Source organism: Oryx dammah, unplaced genomic scaffold (genome assembly GCF_014754425.2).
Source record: "Oryx dammah isolate SB20612 unplaced genomic scaffold, SCBI_Odam_1.1 HiC_scaffold_28, whole genome shotgun sequence".
Classification (NCBI taxonomy): domain Eukaryota; kingdom Metazoa; phylum Chordata; class Mammalia; order Artiodactyla; family Bovidae; genus Oryx; species Oryx dammah.
In genome coordinates, this window is record NW_024070212.1 from 81,448,102 (window position 1) to 81,475,564 (window position 27,463).

A 27,463-nucleotide genomic window follows, 5' to 3' on the forward strand; every position below is an offset into this window, starting at 1 on the left:
GTGTTAAACCAGGTCACTTCAGAACCTGACACATGGTTTCAGCTAAGGGCCAGATATTCTCCACTTCAGTTTCTAGATGGAAGAACTTTACCACATAGTATCCAAATGGGAGAGTTCTTCGACCATGATGCTTCTTGCTAATGTATTTCTGCCCTAGAGAACTTATGTTCAACAAGAATGAATTAAATTGGTACTAAATCAGGAAGTGAAAAAAAAATACAGGTGTAGGAGAGAAATTACAAGATTCTGAATATGACATCCCAGTCTTTTTTGTCATTGTTTGGTTGCTAAGTCATGTATGACTCCTTTGTCACCTCATGGGCTGCAGCCCACCAGGCTCCTCTATCCATGGGATTTTCTAGGCAAGAATACTGGAGTGGATTACCATGCCCTCCTCCAGGGGATCTTCCTGACCCAGGGATCAAACCCACATCTCCTGCATTGGCAGGCTGATTCTTTACTACTGAACCACTTGGGAGGCCCAAGAAAGAAATTTTACAATCTATCCTGGGAATCCACTGACCTCATTTACAACAGGATGGTACCAAGAAAATAAAGATAAAACAACTGCTCTAGTCTAATCGTATTCCTCTTGCAAAGAGATAAGCTACCTCCAGACCCAGAAGAATACCAGTATAGCAACTAGGACTTATATTTATGAACGTTTCTTTGCAAAAGTGATAACAATGACCAGTTTCCCTAAAACAAAACAGCAGCACAATAATTATAGAACCTTATTCTCTAGTTTAAAAAACTTAAGATTCCAAAGCTTTAAGAAATTTGTGAGATAAGAATGCAAAGGGTGGGAGGAGAATGCATCTTCTTATATTGTCATCATTTTGAAAAAGAGAGTTAAAATGGTAAATGTTCCACCCTGATTAAAAACCAAAGCCTGGAACTTCCCTGGTGGTTCAGTGGCTAAGACTCTGCATTCCCAGTGCAAGGGGCCAAGGTTTGATCCATGGTCAGGGAACTAGATCCCACATGCCACAGCTAAGACCTGGCACAGCCAAATAAATAAAATAAATACATCTTGAAAAGCAAAAAACAAACAAAAAAGCCTAATAATACTAATATTCTTGCAGAGCGGCCACCTGCGCTTGTCAAAATATTCCCTGAGATGGGGCATTCACTATTCCCAGGAAGCTCATTTCATCTTTGATCAGCTGATGCTTAGAAAGTTCTTCCTTAAAATAATGTGAAGCTGGCTTTTCACTGAGTCCCTTGGGAGCATCTGAATTGTTCTCATCCTTCATCCACAAGAATATAATCTTATGTGTTTGCAGAAAGTCGTCATTGTCCTTTCTTGTCCTCCCTTTTGCAGTCTGTTCAATTATTCCTGAGATAATGTGGTTTCAACAATATTCTTGTCAACAACATAATTATGCCCCCAAATGAACAGAATATTCTAGCTTATAGTAAAAACTGGTCAGAGAAGCACTCCAGACAGATGTAACAGTATGTGCAAAAACTTTGCATCAAGAGGGAACAAGACTCATTAAAGGAACTAAATGAGGCTGACATGGCTGGAATTCACAGTGAGCATGATGAGGCCGGATGGAGTCATCTTTTTAAGTGCACAAGGCAACGTAAGGTAGTACTAAAGAAACAAAATAAAATGAAGCAGGCCTGTTCTCAAGGAGCTCTGGCAGGTGAGATGGATAACTCCCTTTTTCAGGTGAAGGTTGATGACACAGAGTGGTAGTGCTAGGAAAGGGGCCCAAATACTGTGGCTTTTGAGTCAGAGCATCTGATTAAACTCCAACTGGACCAACTGCTAGAATTACACCCTTGGAGAAGTTACCTAACTTATCTGTATCTTGGTTTCCTCACCCATAAAATGGGGATAATGCTACTACTTCTCCTATGGGGTTGTTGTGAAGAGTAAATGAGATGATATTTATTAATTATATTTTAAGAACAGTGCTGGGATCATTTTTTAAAAGCTTGATGCTGAAAAACAAATAACTAATTATCTGGAAAGAGCCATGTTTCTCAGTGTTCAGGTAACATACTAAAGACACACAGATGAAGAGAGCAAAGGATCTACTTGAAGATAATATGTTTAATAATAATAATTGCTGAACTCAATGTAGATGGGCACTAGGAAAATTTCTTTATATTCTTTATGTTAATTAATCTCCATACCAGCCTTAAGAGGTAGATTTGGTCATCACCACTATTTTACAAAGGAAGAAGCAGGTTTAACTTAGAAAGTTTCTCTTGTCCAAGGCCCCACAGTTAAAGATCTGGGATTCTGATACTGTAGAATTAGCATCATTACCCTGCTCTGCTTCCTGTTAGGTTTAATAGAAACATTGTCTATAGTCTGGGACCTTTAACAAGGGTACTCAGAGAAAGAAAAATAGAGAGTGAGGGTCCTGGAGAAACTTACCTTCATTTCACTTCACTTGCTCAATTCCAAAAACATAATTCAAGTCTGCCAACACCGTTTTTTTAATCCCCTCTCTGGCTGTGCTATGTGGCATGCAGGTTCTTAGTTCCCTGACCAAGGATCGAACCTACATCCTCTGCAGTGGAAGTGTGGCTTAACCAATGGACCGCCAGGGAGGTCCCAATAGCTAAGGAAGGGGAAGGACTTTGTTAATTTTTTTGACAATACTCTAAAATATTTTTCTTTCTCTTCTCTAGAATTCCCAAGGTTGATAATAAAATGACCCCAATTAATGACACTGGAGAGCTATATTTTAGTTTTTATAGGACACTGCAAATAAAACTTCTAATTAGTAAGCAAATATTTCTGATGCCCAAGGGATTCAGGGATAGGTGTTAGCAATACGAGGCAAGTATCATAAGAGGTAAGAATCCTTGGAAGAATATTCCAAGTCTCTGAGCCACAAGATTTCATGCAAATTTGCTACTCCAAGACCAAAAAGGGGGCATGAGAGAGACAGGATAAAAGGATGGCTAAATAAGATGGATGGAGGTAAATTTTAAAAATAGGAATTAATATACTGTCTCTTTTATGTAATAGGCCTTATCTAGCTCCCTGGTTGCATGTCTCCCTCATATTCTTATGTTGAAATCTTAGTGACCCTCCTCAAAGGAGGCAGGGCCTCTGAGAGGTCACGTATGGATGTGAGAGTTGGACTATAAAGAAAGCTGAGAGCCGAAGAATTGATACTTTTGAACTATGGTGTTGGAGAAGACTCTTGAGAGTCCCTTGGACTGCAAGGAGATTCAACCAGACCATCCTAAAGGAGATCAGTCCTGGGTGTTCATTGGAAGGACTGATGCTGAAGCTGAAACTCCAATACTTTGGCCACCTGATGAGAAGAGCTGACTCACTGGAAAAGACCCTGATGCTGGGAAAGATTGAGGGCAGGAGAAGAAGGGGACGACAGAGGATGAGGTGGCTGGATGGCATCACTGACTTGATGGACGTGAGTCTGGGTGAACTCCAGGAGTTGGTGATGGACAGGGAGGCCTGCGGTTCATGGGGTCGCAGAGTCGGACACGACTGAGCGACTGAACTGAACTGAACTGAAATAAGGTCACGAGGGCAAAGCCCTCGAGGATGAGTGCCCTAATAAAAGAGGCCCCACAGAACTCACTTGCTCCTTTCTCCATGGAAAGATATGAGAACCTGCAGCCCAGAAGAGGGCCCTCATCCTACTGTGCTAGCACCCAGACTTCTAGCCTCCAGAACTGTGAGAAATAAATTTCTGTTGTTTTTAAACCACCCAGTCTGTGATGTTTTGTGACAGCAGCCTGAACAAACTAATGGCACCTGCTTATGAGAAACACACATAAAAACTAGCCCATCTAGAAAGTTCATGCAACAGTTTTACTTTCTTCTACTTTCCAGAGAAATTCCCTGTTTAACAGTCCCTATTAGGGTTTTTCATTAAAAACATTAAAGGCAGTAGAATCAACTTGAACGAGTGTGTGAGCTCTTTAAGGGCAGGGTTGCTTCACTCAGCTTTGTATCCTCAGCAGTAAGCAAAGGGTAGCCTCTGAGCACACATGTGCTTCCTATCACACAAGAGCCACACTCCCCAAAAGCAGACCTGGGAGCACATCATATGGTTCAAGCAACAGAGACAAAGGTTGTCTAGGAGCATTGGGTCCAGGTGTGCAATAAACCTTCCCAAAGGGGTCACTTTAGCACTACCTTAGCATTTTAACAGGTCTATTTAGATGGCTGGCTGCAAATTCAATGGGATGCTAAGTGAGCTCTCTCTCTCTGTTATCTCAGAAACCATTTGTCTTGGCTCCAGATAAACTATTTATGGCAGACAGAACTGATGTGGTGTCAAGACCAAGTCCCAGAGGCTTAATACCTCTAAAGATGGCAAAAAATATCTGTTGGATATCCAATAAAGAGGGCACAGAAACCTTAATTGGGAGGGCTGGGAAAAAGCCTTAAGAAAGACCACCAGCCCTTAGAATACTCTAGCACCAGAGCCGAAATAAGGATGCATCACATAATCAAAAGTCCAAAGGCAAGAACTTCTGTCAGCAGATCTCAACATTGTCCTTGATTCCTTTTATACAGTCTCCTCTTTGTTTGCTGACTGCCTGCTGGCTGGATGCACTTCTAGGACCTGATTGGATAAAGTGACCTGGAGTGTCAATTAGCTGGTATATCCCATGTGACCTATGTCAAAATTTGGAGGTGGGGAAAGGAAAAAAGAAAGATACTTGTTGTGGTAAACACTGGGTTTCTTTGTTAAAGCACCTTCCACCCCCCTGCTGTTCAGCCTCACCAAAATAACATGCCTATATATTACTTGTGAGTCAAACTTACAGCTTTTGATGAGGTACCTGAGGTTAGGAAATAAAAACTGTGTCTCATTTCTCATTTTTAAGTGGTGCTTATCCTTCCAAGGACAATGGGATTTACAGTCTCAAAAGGCAGAACCATATATTACGAACCTCAAGATGCTCTTAAAGAATTTTTTTTTGGTTGCCTCATGGTGGCAAGAAAAGCAGAGAATAGTGTCTCTCAAACAGCCTCCCAACCAGGATGCAGGAGGTGCTGTCAAGCAGCGGAAGCCCTCGAGCTAGTAACCAGCAGCACAAACATACACGGTATTTAAGATCCAAGAGCAGACAGGTATATTTAGCCGCCCCTCACAAAGCAAAAGATCAAATTGATAACAACAAAAGAAGAAGGAAAATAAAAACAAATCAGCCAATAAACTCATTCAGTTAGGTCAGATATGCTGATTAAAGTCTTATAACTTCCTCTGGAAAATCTAGTTTCTGTCTTATTTTAAGCAGTTACTAAGAGATTCAAATTTACAAAAAATAAATCAGAGGGCTATTTTTTCTTTATGAAGAATTCACTGAAGAATTTCCTTAAAATGTAATTTCTCTGGTTCATTTCAAATATAACTTTATACCAATTTCAATTTATTTCCTATTCAAGAACATCTGTTTGGGGAAATGAGGCAATAGACTATGAGAAGCAGACATCTCTAATGTTCACGGTCAACCAGCAATTTCTGAAGACCACCCCAATAATCTTAGTATATGATATATATGTGGATGGTCGACTATCAACTCCCAGATCAGCTCAGGAGAGATCATGGAAGTTGGAGAAGCCTGGGAAGCCTTGCATCGGGGACTGGAGGAGGTACAGACTCTTGAGGAAGAAGCGGGAAGGTGTAGAAAGAGAGCAGGTTGAGGGGAGGTGAGCAGAGGCTGAGAGGCTGGAATGCATATGTGGGTCTGGGTAACTGTTCTGGTCCTTTGTCGGTGGTGTGTACCCTCTGGGGTACAGCAGGAGCTCACTGGTGGTTGGAGGGATAGCCAAAGTGTTTCTGTGGACTATTCAAAGGCCAGATCACATATAACTAGAAGGCATTATTAAAAACACAATTTGAAAATACAACCTAGACCAAAATATGTAAAGGGAAGCTTCTAAGGAAGAGTTCACTTCTTTCCTCAATAAATAATGCTGAACAGGGAGTATTCCAAGCCAGATCACAAAAAAGTAGAAAAGTCCTGGGACCTTAAAGAGTCAAAGACCCATGAAAGAGCTGGGAACTAAAACTGACTGCTAAGCTGGCTAACTCCAAGTGTTCCCAATTCCACCCAGGCTGATGAAAACATCACTGTGGACATGGGAAGCCACACACAGCAGTTCCTGCCAGCATAGGCCAAGCGAGAGTAATGTAGGAAATAATTAGCTGGAACCCTGGAGAAAAGTTTTAACAATATTTTAATTGAGCTGAAGGAAATAAAATCCTTTAATAAATAAACATAAGCCTCTGTGCACACTGAGGTTCAGGTGGCTCACTAGTAGGGTCAAATGAACCACTAGGGTTCTCTAGATAAGGCCTGATAGCAGGAGAGAGGGAGCATGACCAGGAAACACATAGAAGGCAGTAAGACCCTGGTTTCTGCAACATATGTTGTTCTTGAGTTGCCTAGTGCCTTAGGGAACTAATGTCTGTCTAGTCAAGGCTATGGTTTTACAAGGCAGTGGTCATGTATGGATGTAAGTTGGACTGTGAAGAAAGCTGAGCGCCGAACAATTGATGCTTTTGAACTGTGGTGTTGGAGAAGACTGTTGAGAGTCCCTTGGACTGTAAGGAGATCCAAGTCCATTCTGAAGGAGATCAGCCCTGGGTGTTCACTGGAAGGAATGATGCTAAAGCTGAAACCCCAATACTTCAGCCACCTCATGCAAAGAGTTGACTCATTGGAAAAGACTCTGTTGCTGGGAGGGATTGGGAGCAGGAGGAGAAGGGGACAACAGAGGACGAGATGGCTGGATGGCATCACTGACTCGATGAACATGAGTCTGAGTGAACTCCGGGAGTTGGTGATGGACAGGGAGGCCTGGCATGCTGCGATTCACGAGGTCACAAAGAGTTGGACACAACTGAGCAACTGAACTAACTAACTAACTAACTAGAGAACTAATATTCATTACAGGAAAATAGAGCAGGATCTCTCCTCACCGCCCACAACAGTACTAAACACAGAAATATTATATTCCTGTCAAAAATGGAAAGAATAATTTTATTGATATTATACTTGTTCTGTCTGTAAATCTGGCATATACAATTTGCTGCGTGTGTGCTCAGTTGTGTCCGACTCTGCAATGCCATGGACTGTAGCCCACCAGGCTCCTCTATAGGATTCTCCAGGTAAGAATACTGGTGTGGGTTGCCAATTTCTCCTCCAGGAGATCTTCCTGACCCAGGGATTGAACCTGGGTCTCCTGTGGCTCCTGCACAGGCAGGTGGACTCTTTACCACTGAGTCACCTGGGAAACCCATATTCTCCAGGCAAGAGTACTGGAATGGGTTGCCATTTCCTTCTCCAGTGCATAAAAATGAAAAGTGAAAGTGAAGTCTCTCAGTCGTGTCCGACTCTTAGCAACCCCATGGACTGCAGCCCACCACGCTCCTCCGTCCAGGGGATTTTCCAGGCAAGAGTACTGGAGTGGGGTGCCATTGCCTTCTCCTATATACAATTTACTTCTTACCAAATAAAATGGACAAAAGAAATACCAAAATGTGCATTTAAAAGCATATTCATTAGTAAGAGTGATTTTCTCTAGGGAGAGGCCCTGGGTGGGGTTGGGGTTGAAGGCAAGGCTAGGGAACAAGAGTAGGAGACAGATTTATCTTTCAGTTTATATCCTTCTGGGTCAATTTAACTTTGTATAATGTGCATGTATTACTTATTCAGATAATATGCACTGATTAATCACATTTTTATAAATCAAAACCCAAGGAGTTTTACATTTCAATGACTCTATTGGTTAGTGACAATCAAATGTACTAAATAATGAAAGAACCATCATATGTAAAAACTGACCTTTGAGGCCAGTTTTTTAAAAAAATTATGAGTAGATGTGAATATGGTCAAAATAAAGCCAAGCCTAAATTTTGGGATTGGAGTAACTGATGTACACTTTTATGAATCAGTTCACTAAATAGTAATCATTATAATGATCATAATAGCAGTATATAATAGCAATATAGTTCATATACTTACATGCCAAGAAAAAGTCAAGTCTTTCATAGAAGTGACACGAGGCCATAATAAGGCTCAGTATCTAACTCTGTACCCGTGGATATACTGTACTTCTAGAAACTTACCAAGGGTGTGTCTTTTCCTCCCACAATGCTGAGACCAAGCCCCGAACGCCCTTTGGATATTTCTATAATCATCTCCTGGCCAGGAATGATGGGACATGTGGCGGGGTCCACTGACAGAGGAGCCTGGAAACCACCTGCAGAAGAAGTGAGCACAGAGTGACTGGCAAGCAGGAGATGCATCTCAGCTTGTACCCTCCACTGCTCGGGGAGTGCAGGGTTTGTATGTGTTTATCATTGCACTCTTTTCCTGCCAAGTATCATGAAGGGGAACACTGGGTCACCACTCCCCATTCAGCCATGGATGAAACATGACACTCCTATGGCACTTTTGAGTTGAAGACAATAGCTACCACCAACCCAAACCATCAACCACTTTAGTTACATAGTATTTGAAATTTCTTAAATCTCAAAATATACCATGAAAACTGGGATGGAAAAATTTAAGTTGATTAAATAATTAAGTACATGTAGGTATATGCCATAATTATACATATTAATAATGATATATATGATATAAATTTTGAGCTATAGTTTTAAAATACTAGAAATAGTGCTTCAATACTTTCAGTTAGAGCATATCGTATGAATTAAGATGTATAAAGGATCCAATCAATAAAGTATGACAAATGAAAATAATCCCCAAATAGAAACATAGTAAAAAAAATTGTGTCATAAACTATAAAATTAATTGCTGGGTCCATAAATGAAAAGCTTGTTAAAAGAGTCATTGCTGTTTTACTTTTAAAATTCATTGTCTTAGGCCAATTTTTCTAAAACCTGGGAGAAAAAATATTTACACATGTCCATTTTCAGTCAAAACTCACTCATTTTTCAAATGTTTGAAAAATCCAAACATTCAAAATGACAGTTTCAAGAGAATCTTATAATAGTTTCTAGAGAACTTCATATTTTTTTATAATTAATTTTGATCACTGTGAATACTGATTCTTGTTGCTGTTTAGTCGCTAAGTTGTGTCTGACTCTTCTGCAACCCCATGGCCTGTAGCCTGCCAGGCTCCTCTGTCCATGGGATTTCCCAGGAAAGAATATTGGAGTGGGTTGCCATTTCCTTCCCCAGGGCATCTTCCCAACCCAGTGTTTGAACCCTGTCTCCTGCATTGGCAGGTGGATTCTTTACCACTGAGCCACAAGGATCCTTACCTCGTGACAGAATTTGCTAAAGGACTGATAATAAAGGGCCCCATCTGCTGGTCAGCTGAGGCTAATGCACAGTGGTCAAGCTGACATCCACAAACCTCTCTGCTCAAGCAAGGGCCAGTAGACCATGGCCCCAGCACCAAGAATGGCTTCTACTTCAAAAGGTTAAAAAAAAAAAGTCAGAAGAAAAATAACATTTCAACACATGTGAAAAGTGTAGAAATTTAAATTTTAATATCTGTAAATAAAGTTTTATTGGAATACAGCTCTACTAATTCATTTATATCCAGTCTACAGCTGCTAATGGCAAAGTTGAGTAGCTGCAAGAGAGACCATATGGCCCACAAGCCTCATGTTTCCTACCTGACTCCTTACAGAATGTTTGCCAATCCTTCCTAGAAAACAAAAGAAAACAGGCTCCAGGTAAGCCTGCAGGGGTTCTGCTCTGATTCAGCAATAATCATTGTCTTTGGGGCAAAAGGGCACAGGTTTCCAGATGTTGCAGAAATGGATTTGAGTTTCCAAGGAAATTAAGGAAATGAATAGTGGATGAAAGAAACTGAGGCTCATTGGTCATCAGAAAATGTATGTAATTGCTATCTAAGAGGCTGTTTAGGGGATCAAATAAATAACGTGCTGGCTCAGCCCAGGGTCGGGCATAGTGTAGCATTCACATAGGTGCCATTCCTGACCACACGGAATTTATAAATCTAATGGCCTCTTGTTTAACAGTGAGAAATTTAGTGACATAGCCTCAGTAACAATTTTAAAATGCCATATTAAATGAATATTAAACTGTAAACCTAATTTGACTCTAGATATTTATACAACATATGTATTTCATGCTATATTTTTCACTAATTTATAATAAAAACAATGTACCATGGCAGTAGAGTTTCACGAATGCTTTAAAAAGTTTATGCTCCTTACATAAATTCCTAGTTTAGTCTCTTGACTGAGGGAAAGCAGTCAGAGACACTGGAGGTGGCATTTCTTTCCCTCTGCTGCTTCTGCCTCACCCTAGCCCAGCTGTAAGTCAGTCTCGGTGTTTATTTCTCTCAAAGAATCCAGCCCAAGGCCTGACTCCTACCAAGTCCCCAATCAATGTTTGGTAAGTGGATGGCTGAATGAATCTAATTTCCACAAATTAAATTGTGGGATGATTAATTTCTGTTAATGAGGTAAAAAATATGGGATATTTATTATCAGGATTCCATTGGTCTACGTAGGGGTCATCTCACATCTTTGGTAAAAGGCCAGGTGGTAAATATCTGGGGCTTTACATGCCATACCAGCTCTGGTGCAGCTATTCAAATCTCTCTTTATAGTGTGAAAGCAGCCATAGATAATATGTAAACAAACCAGTATTCCCATAAAATTTTATTTATGGACACTGAGATGTGAATTGCATACAATTTTCATAAAACAGTCTTTTGATTTTTTTCTAAACTTTTAAAAATGTGAAAACCATTATTAGCTTCAGGATCATATAAAAACAGATGGTGGGCCAACTGTGACCCAGGGGTCAGAGTTTTCTGACCACATTCATTAAGTATTTTTGTAAAAATCTAGTGCTTTAGCATAATACCTGCCTCGTAAAATTTTTAAGAGTTAATGTTCATGAAAAAAAATATGTAAAAGGCAAATACCATAAAGGTGTCAGGTCTCCTAAATTCATGCAGGGTCATGCTTTACCACTGGTGAGCAAGGTGTTTTAAATAGTCCTTCTTTTAAAAATGATTTATATTGGATAAAAGCAGGTGGAAATATTCATTATTCATTTTGAAGTTCTATTTTCAACCATTAGTCAGCATAATACAATCTAGCAATTCAGAGATAAAGTAATTTATTTCATTAAGTAACTGAAGTAACTTATTTCATTAAGCACTGAAAGTTAACAGTCTACAAATACCTCATATCAACATATGCAAGTCTACAATTTTGCTCAATGTGATTTTTAAGATACACTACTTGTGAACTATATACAATCCTTTGGCATGATTAGATAATAATCCAGAAGCCTCAGATTCAAGTAGCATATATTGAGAGCCTTTTTTTTTATTCTAGTACTTTTATATTCAGTGAACAATAAGCAATCCCACTGGTGGAGATGAGGGAAAAGATGTTGGAAATCAAGCAACCAATCCAAGTCCCAAAGCTCAGGAAGTAGAGCAAGGATGCCAGCCAGGCTTCCTGACTCCTGATCCCGTGCTCTCTTCAGGACAACACAATCCTTTCCTTTTCTAAGGTTTGATGAATCAATTCAAGTCTGCTCAGAGAAAGAGTCATACCATAGCCTGTGAAGTCTGCATCTGTTGAATGGTATGAAGTTGGTGCCAAAGGTATCTCTTGTGAACTGAAGGACATTTTCGTTGAGTATTTTTGCTGTTTCATTTGGCTGCTGGCCTACAAAAGGAAGGAAAGTTAGATGAATGTCAGAGAAGAGGAAGGTAACAAAAGGAGAAGACTTTAAAACTGGGGTATTGTCACCAAAATACTCCAATAATGCCTCTTGAAAATTCAAGTTGGAGAGGTGGCAAGGGGAAGTTAGGATGATTTTTGTTTCATTCCCCATGCTTCCTTAATTAACTTTAAAGTGCTTTGGTGAAGGATGGATCAAGGAAGGGAAGAAGGACAGAAACCATCATTGTGGTTTATGTATGAAGCCAAAGCTGGGAAGCATTTTTACATGATGAAATCAATGTAAAGTTTATAGATCTGTGCTGAGCCCAGTGAAAAACAATCTATGCTGCAGATGTTCTGGGTACACGACACTGCCTGTCTCTTCTGGACACATTCACATGGTCAAGATTCATGAGGTAAGTTAATTGACATGAGGGGTAGGAAAGGGTAACAAGCATCTGCTGAAAGCCTACTAAGTGCCAGGTACATCACTACACTTCATTCACCTGAAAAAAAAAAAAAGCTTATTCACCTTCAGTTCCCAGTGCCTGGAACATAGTAGAGCCTGGATAAATGCTGAATGAATGAATGAATGCAGAGAGCATAATTGAAGACATGGAAACTCAGTGGGAAATAAATCTGTAACTCAATGAAAGTACAGAGACCTTTGCTGTGTGAGCTTTAGAAAATGAACTTGGAATTCTAAATTTTTGTTGCTAAAACCTCTAATGAGTATTAGTATTAGAAAACTAAGAAAAACCAAAAGGACTCCATGCTTGCTTAACAGGCAGTTAAGAAATATACAGAGTAACCTGACCTGCCTTCTGGATCTGTAGTTAGCCAGGGAACCCATCCCCAGCTGGAAGATTCTGGTAGAGACAGTGAAGCACCAGCCTGTCCCTGGAGTCTAGAAATAGGATCACGGTAACTGCTCCAGAACAACGACACCCCAAGATTCCATCAGTGGAAGTCTATGCTTCAATACAAGGCATTGTGCAGTATGCAACAAGAAAAGCAATACCACTCATTGTATATCTGTATTGTGCTCGCCAGTTTTCAAAAACACTTTCATATCCATGAATTCATTTAATCATGAGAATAACCTGGAGAATTAGACAATGTTACTCTCTTTTATAGATGAAGAAACCAAGACACAAATGTCAAGTGACATCTGAAATCACACAGTTAATTAAAGGAAGGAGTAAGACTAAAAGGTGGTATTTGAAGAATGCTACAAGTTTCAAGTGTTTATCAAACAGCTGCTAGGCAATGACTCTACTGATATTCATTTTTTTTCCATCTGCAGTTTTTCTCTTAACATCATTTAACAGTGATTGTACACTTATTTAAAAAGCCTTTCTTGAATACATATTTTTGGTGATTTTAAAAAGAGGAAAGTAGAAAAATGACAAACCAGGAGTTACTATGAGAAAACTGAACAATGGAACCACCAATCCAATTATTCTAAGGACCATATTCCCCAACCTCCTCGAAGCCAGACATAACCACAGACTAGTCTGTGTTATGGTATGGCACGTAAACAAACATGAATGTACAATTTTCAGGTTGTTTTCTTAGGAACAATCCTGCCTTCCCCTTCCTTATATGAAATTCAGATGTAATGTAAACAACTGGCGCAGCAATCTTAGATTAAAAAAAAAATAGATGCTAAATTTTGAAGATGGAAGAGTAATCAAATAATGATGCAGTAATCAGATAAGAGGTGCTGGGGTCCATGACACCGTGGAGACACTGTCATCCTCAAACTGATCACAGCCACCCTGTTATGTAAAAGAGAAACTTCTTGCAGCAACTGAAAGTAATCTTATTACACACAGGATTTATGTCACCTCTCCTTTGTATCATTTCAAAAAAGAAAATTGACAACAAAGCTATGTGCAGGGTACAGAAAAGCTTTTATGAAAAGCTGTGAATTTTAAAACAGGAAAGCACAAGAGACAGGCATCACTACCTTATGACTTTTATAACAACAGGGAATGTTTGTTGCTCATCTTTATTTCCCAGTTCATGTAGCATCCCATTTCACTGTGCATACTAGGAAAGTTTCCAATAAATATGGGTTGGAAAAATGAGGAAATAGTTCATAGAAACCAAGTGAAACAAGCACATATATTGAGAGGCTTGTTGTTGGTAGGTGTGGTGATGAATGAATGTAGCTGCCATGATTCATCCATTGACATAAAACCAAACTACTAAGTATTGAAAGATAAAGATTGGATTTGTAGGCTGTAAAATTTGAGTATTTTTAAATTACATAAAAATATTTTAAAAGATGAAGGATTGCATTTGCTGTTGAATGTTACTATATTCTAACATCAGAGTTTGAATGGATTTTATAAGTCACCCAACCTAACTAAACCAGGGGTTCTCAACCTTGTCTTTATAACAGAAACTGTTAGGGAGTTTAACATTTATGAATGCTAGAACTCCTATTCTAGACCAAAGAAACTGGCACTAGGGATGTGGAGCTCAGACAAATGGTTTCAGAGGTAGGGGTAGGGATGTTTGACTTTTTAAGTTGAGATTTATTTTTTAAAGTCAAACCATGGATTCTTAACCCAGGATAAAGTGAAAGGGAAGTCGCTCAGTCGTGCCTGACTCTTAGTGACCCCATGGACTGCAGCCTACCAGGCTCCTCTATCCATGGGATTTTCCAGGCAAGAGTACTGGAGTGGGTTGCCATTGCCTTCTCCGTTAACCCAGGATAAATGAGCTTCTATCATTAACCCAGGATAAATGAGCTTCTAAATGGTTTTCAGAGGGAATCCTGGGAACTACATAACCTCTGTGTTTGTAGCAAAGTATACCAGTGTTTTTCTGGGAAAAGAGTCTATACTTCATCAGATCTTCATGATAGGAAAAAAAAAATCACTACTCAAAAGAAGACATGAATTGCTGAGCTTTCTATCACTAATTAGCTATGTGACCACTGACAAGCCACTCAACCTCCCACATGTCCTCATCTTTAAATCAGTGGTGATAACTCTTCACCTTGCAAGGTTGTTGTGAAGATTGAAAAGTACATAGATAAACCTATCACTATTTCAAGAACAACTTAGGCGTTCAATTAATAATAGCTATTACTGTTTTTATGTCCTTTGATAACATATTAATATATTAATAAATGATCAGCCAGTTTCTGATTGAAAACCTTCAGGGATGAAAAATTCCATTTCCACAAGGAATCTATTCCATTGTGGAACAGCTCAAATGGTGGGGAAGTTCTTTATGATGAGCTGACACAGCTTCACTGAAGATGTTGCCCGCTGATCTCTGAGCCATTTCTCTTCTGCAGCCACAGAAAAGGGTTATCATCACTTTCCCAAAGGAGAATGTTTTAAATATTTAAATGCTCATTTTTCAACAGGGAAAAGAAAGGCCAGAGGATGTATAGGATTCACCCAAGTTCTAAAATTCAATGGGTTATAAAATTTTAGAGATGCTTGATATGTGTCTTGAGACAGGTGGAAGTATAGAAAGTACTATCACATTAATTGTATTTGCAAATACATTACCTAAGTTTAAAAAAATCTGGTTCTAATTTTTTTTTAATTCCTTACAGTTTTCAGTTGAACTAAATTTTTTCAGTTGAACCTTATTTTTAAGGTTCTTTCTACATCTATTTGTTTTTATTTAGGTTTCTGGCATATAATTTTGGATACTTTACAAAGGCATTTTCTTTGGTAAGGTTTGAAATATCATATATTCCCTGTAAACTCTAGTAATCTATAGTTCCTTAAACATAAAACTAGTTAATATAGTAATAATGTAAACTTTAGCAGCACAAAAAAGTTCTACAATGACAAAAGTCAAACATTTGACAGAAATTTATATTTTTTTAAGAAAAGCTATACATACAAGAAACATTGGTTGTTACATTTGTATTTCTACAAAACTATAAATTTTTCCTCTTAAAATTTTTATTCATGACATTATGTAGGACATCACGAGGCCCTTAGAATTTAGGTGTAAGTGTGTTTTCAGAGATGCCTCACTTTCAAACACTTCCGTAGGGTGTTGGTACAGGGACACAACAGAGGATATTTCCAAATATCCTCTATGCATACCCTGCATAGAACAGGTGATATAGCTGCAGACTGTCATCAGGTTGGTAGACACATCATAGCTTCCTGCCAAGTAATAAAGGATCAGATTTCATTATAACCATGTCCTTTTCTTTTGGAACCCATCATTATAATTCATCCCATCCCAGTAGAGCAACCTAAAGGGTCAGTTACGTACATTGTCAGCTGGACATTCCAGTGCCTTTTGCTGAGCTGCCACCACACCTTGACCAACCACCTGGGAGATGTCTTCCTGAAACATAAAAGATATGGCCAGTTATCAGCATTACAGGGGTCAACTGCCCTCTCCAACTTCAGTAGTTAAGCACCATTTAATGAGGCTTCAAGTTACTAACAGAAATGACACACCAGGCTGAAAAGTTTTATTCAACCACCTGTAATAACTCTCAGAAATGAATGCAGCTTGTCATTTCCAAATGCTCTTTTGGTCCTTTCAGATCTGTCAGCCTTTAAGCCTATCAGATATCTTCTTATGGTCATTTCAGCCAGAGGTTTTTCTTCTGCTGTCATGCCAGTGATCCCCATATCTATATTTATACTGAGTGTTAAATCCTTTCAAGTTTCTAGTCCTGATATTAGAATTTCTTTCCCCTTAAGATATCTGATTTAAGGCAAAAAAGCACAGTCATTAAAGACACTGGGAGATAAAAGATATGTTAGTCAGAGCTCCGTGGAGAAATGTGGACTTCAGACCTGAGAGAGATGCAAAGTATCAAAACATATGTGAAAGTGATGTGTAGTTAAAAGTACAGTTAATCAAAATAAATGATAACAGAGATAAACTGAGCAGAATGCTTATCTTTGCACCCACCGTATCTCATCCTTTTTTTACAGGCAATTTACAGGGGAAATTATTATATGATGGTTTACTCAAAGGCATGAACTCATGCATTTTGTTTGACCAAGAAGGGAACATGGAGAGAAGCTGATCTGGATAGGAGAAAGGATGGGTTTACTCTAACAACAACAACACGTGTGCTCAGTTGTCTGACTCTTTGTGACCCCGTGGACCATAGCCCACCAGGTGCCTCTGTTCGTGGGATTTTCCAGGAAAGAATACAGGAGTGGGTTGCCATTTCCTCCTCCAGGATATCTTCCTGACCCAGGAATTGAATCTGTGTCTCTTATGTCTCCTGCACTGGCAGGCACAATCTTTACCACTGTGGCACCCATGGGTTTATAGCCCTTGGTAAATGTCTGAGAGACACCCAAGGTGGAGAGGTCGAGTACACAGTTGGCAGGTAGTTAAGCTATCTCAAGATGAGAAGAAAGGTGGGACTTGTAGAGTAGGGTGTTAGGAGTTTGTGACCCTAGCTCCTGAACTTTAAAGTTCTGAAATCCTGATCAGGTCACCTTACCTCTCTAAGCCTGAGTTTCTTCATATACAAAATGGGAAAAAATAAGAGTAGTTACACAGTAGGGATGTTGAAAAGATTAAATGGACCAATACATGAAAAGCACTTAGCGTGGTACTTGGCAAATAGCAAGTGTTTAATAACGATGCTAATATGCAGAGGACATCATGAGAAACGCTGGGCTGGAAGAAGCACAAGCTGGAATCAAGACTGCCGGGAGAAATACCAATAACCTCAGATATGCAGATGACACCACCCTTATGGCAGAAAGTGAAGAAGAACTAGAGACCCTCTTGATGAAAGTGAAAGAGGAAAGTGAAAAATTTGGCTTAAAACTCAACATTCAGAAAACTAAGATCATGGCATCTGGTCCCATCACTTCATGGCAAATAGATTGGGAAACAATGGAAAGAGTGACAGACTTTATTTTGAGGGGCTCCAAAATCACTGCAGATGGTGACTGCAGCCATGAAATTAAAAGATTCTTGCTCCTTGGAAGAAAAACTATGACCAACCTAGACAGCATATTAAAAAGCAGAGACATTATTTTGCCGACAAAGGTTCATCTAGTCAAAGCTATGGTTTTTCTAGTAGTCATGTATGGATGTGAGAGTTGGTCTATAAAGAAAGCTGAGTGCCAAAGAATTGATGCTTTTGAACTGTGGTGTTGGAGAAGACTCTTGAGAGCCCCTTGGACTGCAAGGAGATCGAACCAGTCCATTCTAAAGGAGATCAGTCCCGGGTGTCCATTGGAAGGACTGATGCTAAAGCTGAAACTCCAATACTTTGACCACCTGATGCAAAGAACTGATTCATTTGAAAAGACGCTGATGTTGGGAAAGATTGAAGGCAGGAGGAGAAGGGGAAGACAGAGGATGAGATGGTTGGATGGCATCGCTGACTCAATGGACATGAGTTTGAGTGAACTCCGGGAGTTGGTGATGGACAGGGAGGCCTGGTGTGCTGCAGTCCATGGGGTCGCAAAGAGTCGGACACGACTGAGCGACTGAACTGAACTGAACTGAATGATGATAGTGAATGAAACCTACCTATGATAAACCCACATTCCTAACTCTCTTTTAGGGTTGGTGAAATTACCTGGATAGGACATTTTCTCCTTTGGGGAATGCTGGCGTATTATCTGAAACTCCCACCCCAGTCCCCACTGTGGTTTCTTCTCTGGACATACTGGCATACTCTTTCTTCAACAGGGTCCCATCAGATTTGTAACTATACCATATATAATGACCAGATTATGCCCAGTCATTCATTATTACTAGATTAGGTTATAATTTTATTTTGTCTTCTTAATCCCCTATTAGCTTCTAACCTGAGAGATTTAACCCCACCACATAATATTCTGAGACTACAGCTTAGGACTCCTGGATGACTGTATCACTAGCTGCCTACCCGTAACTTATTTTTTAGGATCATAACTATCTCTCATTTAGATTTTCTCTTTTTCCCCCATATGGGAGAAAGATCCTAGAACTCTTTTCCTCATTCCTGGCTTTTTTTTTTTTTTAACTTTACTTCTAAACAGATTATGTGACATAAAATGAATTTTAAAATTACCTCATCCTTTAATTCTTCCTTGAGCCACAGCATGGTGCCCCTTAACAGTATGACTGATTAATTTTATCACTATTTTTTAAAATTTTTAATTGGGGGATAATTGCTTTACAATATTGTGTTGGCTTCTGCCATACAACAGTGTGAATCAACCACAAGTATACGTATGTCCCCTCCTCCTGAACCTCCCCCTACCCTCTCCCCCATCCCACCTCTCTAGGTTGTTACAGAGTACCAGGCTGAGCTCCCTGTGCCTATACAGCAGCTTCCCATTGACTACCTATTTTACAAATGGTAGTGTGGATATATAGGACTGCCCTGGTGGCTCAGACAATAAAGCGGAAGACCCAGGTTCGATCTCTGGGTTGGAAAGATCCTCTGGAGAAGGAAATGGCAACCCACTCCACTACTCTTGCCTGGAGAATCCCATGGATGGAGGAGCCTGGCAGTCTATAGTCCATGGGGTCGCAAAGAGTCGGACATATATATCCCACCCTTCCCTTCTCCCTTCAAACTGTGTCCAAAGCCTGTTCTCTATGCTTGCATCTCTATGCCTGTCCTGCAAACAGGTTCATCTGTGCCATTTTTCTAGATTTAATATATGTGAGTTAATATACTAATACAACTGATTTTGTCTTATTTGCTTCTTGAACATACGGCAGAATAGAACATGAGCTTGATAAAGGGCTAGTGTTGAGTGAATCAAAATTCAAGAACTTAAATCTTGAATGCATGTGGGTAGATTTCAGAGCCAGTCGTGAAAGAAGAACACACAGTGAAAGTGATCCTGTGGCCTCTACTTTAAAGGATCACGGTCAAAAAAAGAGAAGAAAGACATTGTAAAGTCAATAAATGGTGCTCATGGAAATTTTCAGAATAAGAGTTCTAAACTGTCTTATAAATGGAAACTATTGGTGTTATTCCTTCCAGTGTGAATCTAACAGACTTTGGAAGAGTGAAAAGTGCCCCTACTGAAAACGATACAGCAGTCTGCAATCCTATCTTTGCTTAAAGCTAGATTAACCAGCAAAGTGACAAAGAAGCTGACTTCCCTGCTACATACTTTAAAACTCGCTTTGCATATGACATAGAGGTACTATACAGAGGTACTGAACTTCCCTAGTAGCTCAGATGGTAAAGAATCTGCCTGCAATGCAGGACACCTGGGTTCAGTCCCTCAGTTGGGAAGATCCCCTGAAGAAGGGAATAGCAACCCACTCCAGTATTCTTGCCTGGAGAATTCCATGGACAGAATAGGCTGGTGGGCTACAGTCCATAGGGTTGTAGGGTCGGACACAACTGAATGACTAACACTTTCACTTTGGGGGCTTCCCTGGTGGCTCAAATGGTAAAGAATCTACCTGCAATGTAGGAGACCCGGGTTTGACCCTTGGGTCAGGAAGATCCCCTGGAGAAGGGAATGGCTACCCACCCACTCTGGTATTCTTGCCTGGAGAATTCCAGGGACAGAGGAGGCTGGTAGGCTACAGTTCATGGAGTCACAAGGAGTTGGACACCACTGAGCAACTAACACTTTCACTTTCACTTCTGGGCTTCCCAGGCGGCTCAGTGGGAGAGAATCTGCCTGCCAATGCAGGAGGCGTGTGTTCAACCTCTGGGTCAAGAAGGTCCCCTGGAATAGGAAATGGCAATTCACTCTAGTATTCTTGCCTGGACAATTACATGGACCAAGGAGCCTGGAGGGCTATAGTCCATGGGGTTGCAAAGAGTCAGACACAACTAAGCAACTATGCATACACACAGAGCTACTACTAATTTCGCAGAACTTGCCCTCATCATTTGCACTTTTAAATAAAAAGAAAGGGCACTGGACTAGCAGCCGAAAAAATTTGGGTTCAGATTGGTTCCACTACCTATTAGCAGGAGATTGAGGGCAAGAGGAGAAGGGGTCAACACAGGATGAGATGGTTGGATGGCATCATTGACACAATGAACATGAGTTTGAGACAACTCCAGGAGACAGTGAAGGAAAGGGAAGCCTGGTGTGCTGCAGTCCATAGGGTCGCAAAGAGTTGGACACAACTTAGAGAGTGAACAGCAACAAAGTGCTTAGAAATCTTCATTTCTCCCAACAGTAAGAATGCAGTTAACTGCTACCTAAATAAAGGGTTGCGATCGAGGCTGAATTCAACACATGCTTGAGCATCTGCTCAGTAGTGTGAGAAAAGACTAATGGGGTCCTGTACATATGACATGTATACATCTGGTGAAACAAATATTAGAGAATTAATGATGGAAACAATGCGTTACAACTGAATGATATGTGTGTGAAGGTATGTGGCAGGTAGCAAGTACCAGAGAGATATTGGTTTCCTTCCCTTTCTCTTTCCTTCTCCTCAAAAGTGTGGAAGGATGAAAGCAGAGCTCTAAAAAGCATCTGGTCCACCACAATGTCCCATTTCTTATACCGATTACCCTTAAACCTCTGGTCCAAGGTATGGAGCCAGCACATGATGGGGATAAAAGAACCACCAGAATTTAAGGAGCACAGCTGCCAGTTACCAAGTCAGGTGGGCTACATGTATGTTGAGATGTCAATGTACAAATAGACCTATGTGTTAGGTACTTTCATCATCCTCATTTCATAGCTGAAGTACTGAGAATCTAAAGTACACACTGAGTCAGGACTGAACACAGACACATCTTGCTCCAGAGTCCCTGCCTTAACCAACAGATAAACCACAGGGGCAGGGAAAGGGCTCACCTCCTCCCAACAACTCATACAAGATTCCCAGGAGTCAGCCTCAACACTGAGGTTCCATTTTAGAGTTAACAAGTCAGGACAAGCTATGCCTGCTTATTGTGAGCCTGGGCAGGAAAAACAAAACTCGTGGCATTAGCCACTACACTGACCTCAGGTGAGTCACTTTCCTTCATGTTTACATATGAATTTCAGTTCAGTTCAGTTCAGTCGCTCAGTCATGTCCAACTCTTTGCGACCCCATGAATTGCAGCACACCAGGCCTCCCTGTCCATTACCATCTCCCGGAGTTCACCCAGACCCACGTCCATCGAGTCCATGATGCCATCCAGCCATCTCATCCTGGGTCGTCCCCTTCTCCTCCTGCCCCCAACCCCTCCCAGCATCATAGTCTTTTCCAATGAGTCAACTCTTCTCAGGACGTGTCCAAAGTACTGGAGTTTCAGCTTTAGCATCATTCCTTCCAAAGAAATCCCAGGGCTGATCTCCTTCAGAATGGACTGGTTGGATTTCCTTGCAGTCCAAGGGACTCTCAAGAGTCTTCTCCAACACCACAGTCAAACACATCAATTCTTTGGTGCTCAGCCTTCTTCACAGTTCAACTCTCACATCCACACATGACGACAGGAAATACCATAGCCTTGACTAGACGGACCTTAGTCGGCAAAGTAATGTCTCTGATTTTGAATATACTGTCTAGGTTGGTCATAACTTTTCTTCCGAGGAGTAAGCGTCTTTTAATTTCATGGCTGCAATCACCATCTGCAGTGATTTTAGAGCCCAGAAAAATAAAGTCTGACACTTTTTCTACTGTTTCCCCATCTATTTCCCATGAAGTGATGGGACCAGATGCCATGATCTTCGTTTTCTGAATGTTGAGTTTTAAGCCATCTTTTCCACTCTCCTCTCTCACTTTCATCAAGAGGCTTTTTAGCTCCTCTTCACTTTCTGCCATAAGGGTGGTGTCATCTGCATATCTGAGGTTATTGATATTTCTCCCGGCAATCTTGATTCCAGCTTGTGTTTCTTCCAGTCCAGCGTTTCTCATGATGTACTCTGCATATAAGTTAAATAAGCAGGGTGACAATATACAGCCTTGACGTACTCCTTTTCCTATTTGGAACCAGTCTGTTGTTCCATGTCCAGTTTCTAACTGTGGCTTCCTGACCTGCATACTGGAGAAGGAAATGGCAACCCATTGCAGTATTCTTGTCTGGAGAATCCCATGGACAGAGGAGCCTGGTGGGCTACAGTCCATGGGGTCACAAGAGTCAGACACAACTTAGCGACTAAACAACCACTTCCACCACTAATTTCCCAACTATAGCACCAAGGGAGATCTTAGCGCCTTCAAAGATGAGGTTCTGGGACATTCTATATGGTTGACTTTGCACAGGGGACCTCTAAGTAAGAAAACTGAGGAAGGAAAGCAGAAAGATCTTCATGAAACAAACCAATATGACACATTCCGTGACACATTCAGCACAGCCAATGAGTTCCTAAAACAAAATGCTTGGTGGGCCAGGTAAATCACTCTGATCTAGAGCAGGAGCTTCAGAGGGGTAGACATAAAAAGCACCACTGGGAACATCCTAAATGATAGAGAATAATGGGACTGATGTTCAGCTTACACTCACCAAAACTGGTTGACTTCTGTCCCCAAGATGGCTACTCAACAGGCCTGTCTGTCTGGCCACATGACTGGTTTAAGTGTGGACACTCAAACCACACAAGAGCAAAAGTGAACCCAAAGGCAGAGAGTCAGCCCCTTTCTAGCAGAGAGGCTTAGGTGTTGGGAATAGCTGTGCTCCCACAGTGTTGAGGAAGCAGGGCTGAAACTGAGAAGAGTCAGACAGATGTGCAGAATCACCTCTGTCAGCACCAGGCCTCCGCTTCCAACCGTCCCGGCCTTCAGTTATGGAAAAACAACCTGTAGCCAATAAGGCACCTAAATGAAGATGAAGTGAACTGAGCATAAGACAACAGACTAAAGAAGTTTTGCCTAGATCAGTCCCACCCTAATTCCTACTCACTCATCTAATCACCTGATCAGGTGAAATCATATTAGCACAAGGTCCCACTGGCATCTTAATTCCCCCTTCAATAGCACTTACCAACACCAAGTTATTTAAAGTCAGATTCAGATCCTGCCTGTGATACTTACTAGTTGTGTGTCTCTGAGCCTCAGTTTCCTGATCTATAAACTGGGGACAGTAATAGGATTCACCTAATATAAAACATGAAGTCATGCACTTAGAATGATGCCTTTTAGAGCACATAGTAAATGCAGTGACAGCATTAGCTGCTATCATTCTCAGGAATTCTGAAAGCTCTGAAGGGAAGACCTATGTGTCCTGCTCACTGTGATATGCTCTGTGGCTCTCAGAGTGCTGGGGATATAATAGGACTTCAATACAAACTTGCTTATTGACTGCTTTCTTTGAAAAATAAGATAATAAACATAGGTTTTAGGTTATAGGATCTTAAAATTATGTTTGCTAATAAGGCTTCCCCAGAGGTGGCTCCAGAGAAGGCAATGGCACCCCACTCCAGTACTCTTGCCTGGAAAATCCCATGGACGGAGCAGCCTGGTGGGCTACAGTCCATGGGGTTGCTGAGAGTCAGACACGACTGAGCGACTTCACTTTCACTTTTCACTTTCATGCATTGGAGAAAGAAATGGCAACCCACTCCAGTGTCCTTGCCTGGAGAATCCCAGGGACGGGGGAGCCTGGTGGGCTGCCATCTATGGGGTTGCACAGAGTCGGACACAACTGAAGCAACTTAGCAAGCAAGCAAGAGGTAGCTCAGTGGGTAAAGAATCTGCTTGCAATGCAGGAGACACAGGAGACACAGGCTCAATCCCTAGGTTGAAGATAACTTGGAGGAGGAAATGACAACCCACGCCAGTATTCTTGCCTGGAGAATCCCAAGGACAAGAGGAGCTTGGCTGGCCGTAGTCTATAGGATTGCAAAGACTCAGACATGACTGATGTAACTGAGCATGCATGCACAGAGAAATGAAAACTTTACAAGAAACACCACTACACTTCTGAGAAGCTCTGGGATTCAGATGATGAAGCACCAGTCACAGGAGAGAAAGTATGAGTTCAGGGCTCTGGGCTGTCACAACTGAGAGTTTCTCTGGGCCCCTCATGCTTGCTAAATAATTATGATTATAAGATTACTTTCTCCGGACTTTCCTGGTGGTCCAGAGACTAAGACTTTGCCTTCCAGTGCAAGGGGTGCAGGTTCTATCCCTGGTCAGAGAGCTAAGATTCTACAAGCATGTGTGCATGCTAAGTCACTTCAGTCATGTCCAGCTCTGTGCCACCCTGTGGACTGTAACCCTCCAGGCTCCCACATGCCTCAGGGCCAAAAAACAAGCAAATAAAAAAAGATCAAACAGAAGCAGTATTGTAACAAATTCAATAAAGACTTTAAAAATGGTCCACATCGAAGAAAAAATCTTTAAAAAAATAAAAAAGATTACTTTCTCAATTTAGAAATATGTAGTAAGCAATAGGCAAGATGAAATTCGAAGCTGAGTAACAAGTCTCCCCAGCAGGCCATTAAATCGGATGAGAGTGAAAGAAAGCTAGCAGATGTCCAAGATGTGAATCTGTGTTAAAAATGTGTATCTATATCTCTACTGTCTTTGAGTTTGTGAGGTTACTTCACATCTCTGTATTATCTTCATTACAATGCAGAGGGGAAGAGAATGGAATGAAAAGACCAAAGGTTTTCTCTTGTGACTTTTGCACAAGAAGTAGACTTGACTGCAGATATAGTCTTTTTATTACTAAGAAAGGGAAATTTATCATGTAGGCGAATCTCAAGTGATTTTCAGAAATACAAGACATAAAGTACGATGAGCTGCGAAAAATGCCACACATGTGAATGCATTTGAGCTCTGCCATTAGTAATTTGCATATTGCCACAAAAGAGAGGCCGATGCTGACTCACAGAAATTCTCCTATAGGAAACGCTACACTCCTGCTATAGATGCTGTTTTCATGCTGGATCTGAAACAGAGAACAGTGTTCACACAGTGGCTTCAGCTTCCAGAGCCAAACTAGAAATCCTGCAGTTCTTGATGGAGAGCAAACTGGGGATAAAAATGGATTTTAAGCAAATAGTTTAAGATCTTACTTTAAAAATGAGCAGGGTTTTACACCTGAGAATTCCAGCCTGGGATACAGAAGACTTAAGAAGAAGCCTATAATCATCAGAAACACATTTTAAACTATTTTTTTCCAATCTTGGATGCCAGCACTTCAAAAGCACTTAGAAATAATTTTTAATCAAGCGCAGCAGTCAAAATTGATGAACTGAACCTGATACAGGGGTATACTGAAAAAAAAAAAAAGTGAAGTCGCTCAGTCGTGTCCAACTCTTTGCGACCCCACGGACAGCAGGCTCCTCCGTCCATGGGATTTTCTAGGCAAGAATAGTGGAGTGAGTTGCCATTTCCTTCTCCAGAGAAGGACCGAGGGATCGACCCAGATCTCCCACATTGTAGACAGACACTTTCCGTCTGACCACCACTTGATCTCAGCCAAAAGGATACAGGGGTATATTATCTCTTTAAAATTCCACAGTGAACTCCTTACCTTCTCCCATAAGTCTGTTTCTTTGTTATGCTTTTCCTTTTTCTTTTAATTAGTGGCAACATCAACCTCCCAGTTAGCCAGGTTTAAAACTGCAGCCAGGAGAGATCCCCAAGATGGCGGAGGAATAGGAAGGGAAGACCACTTTCTCCCTCACAAATTCCTCAAAAGATCATTTCAACGCGGAGCAAACTCCACAAAACAACCTCTGAAGGCAGGCAGAGGACATCAGGCAACCAGAAAAGCAGATCAGTGTCTTCAAAACCAGGTAGGAAAAAATATAAAAGACGAGAAAAGAGACAAAGGAGGTGGGGAGGGAGCTCCATCCCGGGAAGGGAAGCCCGTCCCGGGAAGGGAATTCTAAGAAGAGAAGTTTCCAAACACAAGGAAACACTCTGCCTGCCGAGTCTAAGGCGAGCCTTGGAAACACAGGGGGCAACATAACAGGAAGGAAAAACGAATAAATTAAAACCAACAGATTACGAGCCCAACAGTAACTCCCCCAGTGGAAAAGCCGCGCAGACGCCTGCAGCTGCCGCTAGCAAGTGGGGGCAGGGCAGGGAAGCGCGGGAGGCGCGGGCTGCCGCGCTCGGTAAGAAGCGGGCAGAAACGCCCCACGCCTAACCAGAGCGATCCAACTTGGGCAAGCAAACCAGGCTGGGGGATAGCTACCACGCGAAAAGCTGGAACATAAGACCCCGCCAGGACCGCGCACAGAACAAAGGACGGAACGGAAATAGCCGGCTGCAGACCATCCCCCGCCGGGGACAGGCAGCCAGAGCTGTAAGGACTGGAAAGGGGCAATCGCAGCCCCGGAGAGACTACCTGAAAAGCGGCAGGCAGGCTTCTTTGCTGAGACTTCAGGGGATGCAGGACAGTCACCACCCGCCTCACAAGGAGCGCCAGCAGTACACCCAGAAAACTGAGCAGTAGAAACAGAGAAGGGGACAAGTCCCGGCGACCGCGCTCGCCAAGCTCCCGAGCTGCTCGGACCCGGGAGGGGCGCAGAGCGCAGTCCCAAACAAGTTTGTGCCTCTGAGGGTTACCTGGGCGCCAAAACCGAGCGGCTTGGACCGGGGAGGTGCGCGAAGCCTGGGGCCGGCCTCGGATGGTTCCTGGCTGAGCTCCGTGGAGCCGGAGCGGTTTGTGCGTTGTGGGGGGAGACAGGTCCAGCGGGGTTGAGACGCTGTGTGCCCACGACAGTGCTATTTGTTTGCAGCATCCCCCCCCTCCCCACAGCGCGACTGAACTAGTGAGCCTAAAAAAAAAAATAAAAAAAAAAAAGTGTCCTCCACCGCCCCCATGTGTCAGGACGGAATTCAGACCCTGAAGAGACCAGCAAACAGAAGCTAAACAGAGGGAAACGCCTTGGAAGTGACCAACACGGCCCACAACATCAGAGAAGGGCCAGATATATCTTCACAATTTTTACAACCATTCCTTTTTTTTTTTT

General features: G+C 41.6%; 1 protein-coding gene across 3 annotated transcripts in view; it reads right to left on the reverse strand.

Annotated features, from left to right (window-relative positions):
* The window catches only part of PATJ (PATJ crumbs cell polarity complex component), a 392,470-nt gene that overhangs the window by 68,683 nt on the left and 296,324 nt on the right, over positions 1-27,463 (reverse strand). For all 3 annotated transcript variants that reach the window (XM_040232710.1, XM_040232709.1, XM_040232708.1), the window contains exons 32-34: positions 15,909-15,983; positions 11,534-11,648; positions 8,085-8,218 (exon numbers count right to left, since the gene is read on the reverse strand). In XM_040232710.1, the coding sequence (XP_040088644.1) occupies positions 8,085-8,218; positions 11,534-11,648; positions 15,909-15,983 (324 nt within the window). The remainder of the gene's footprint in view (positions 1-8,084; positions 8,219-11,533; positions 11,649-15,908; positions 15,984-27,463) is intronic.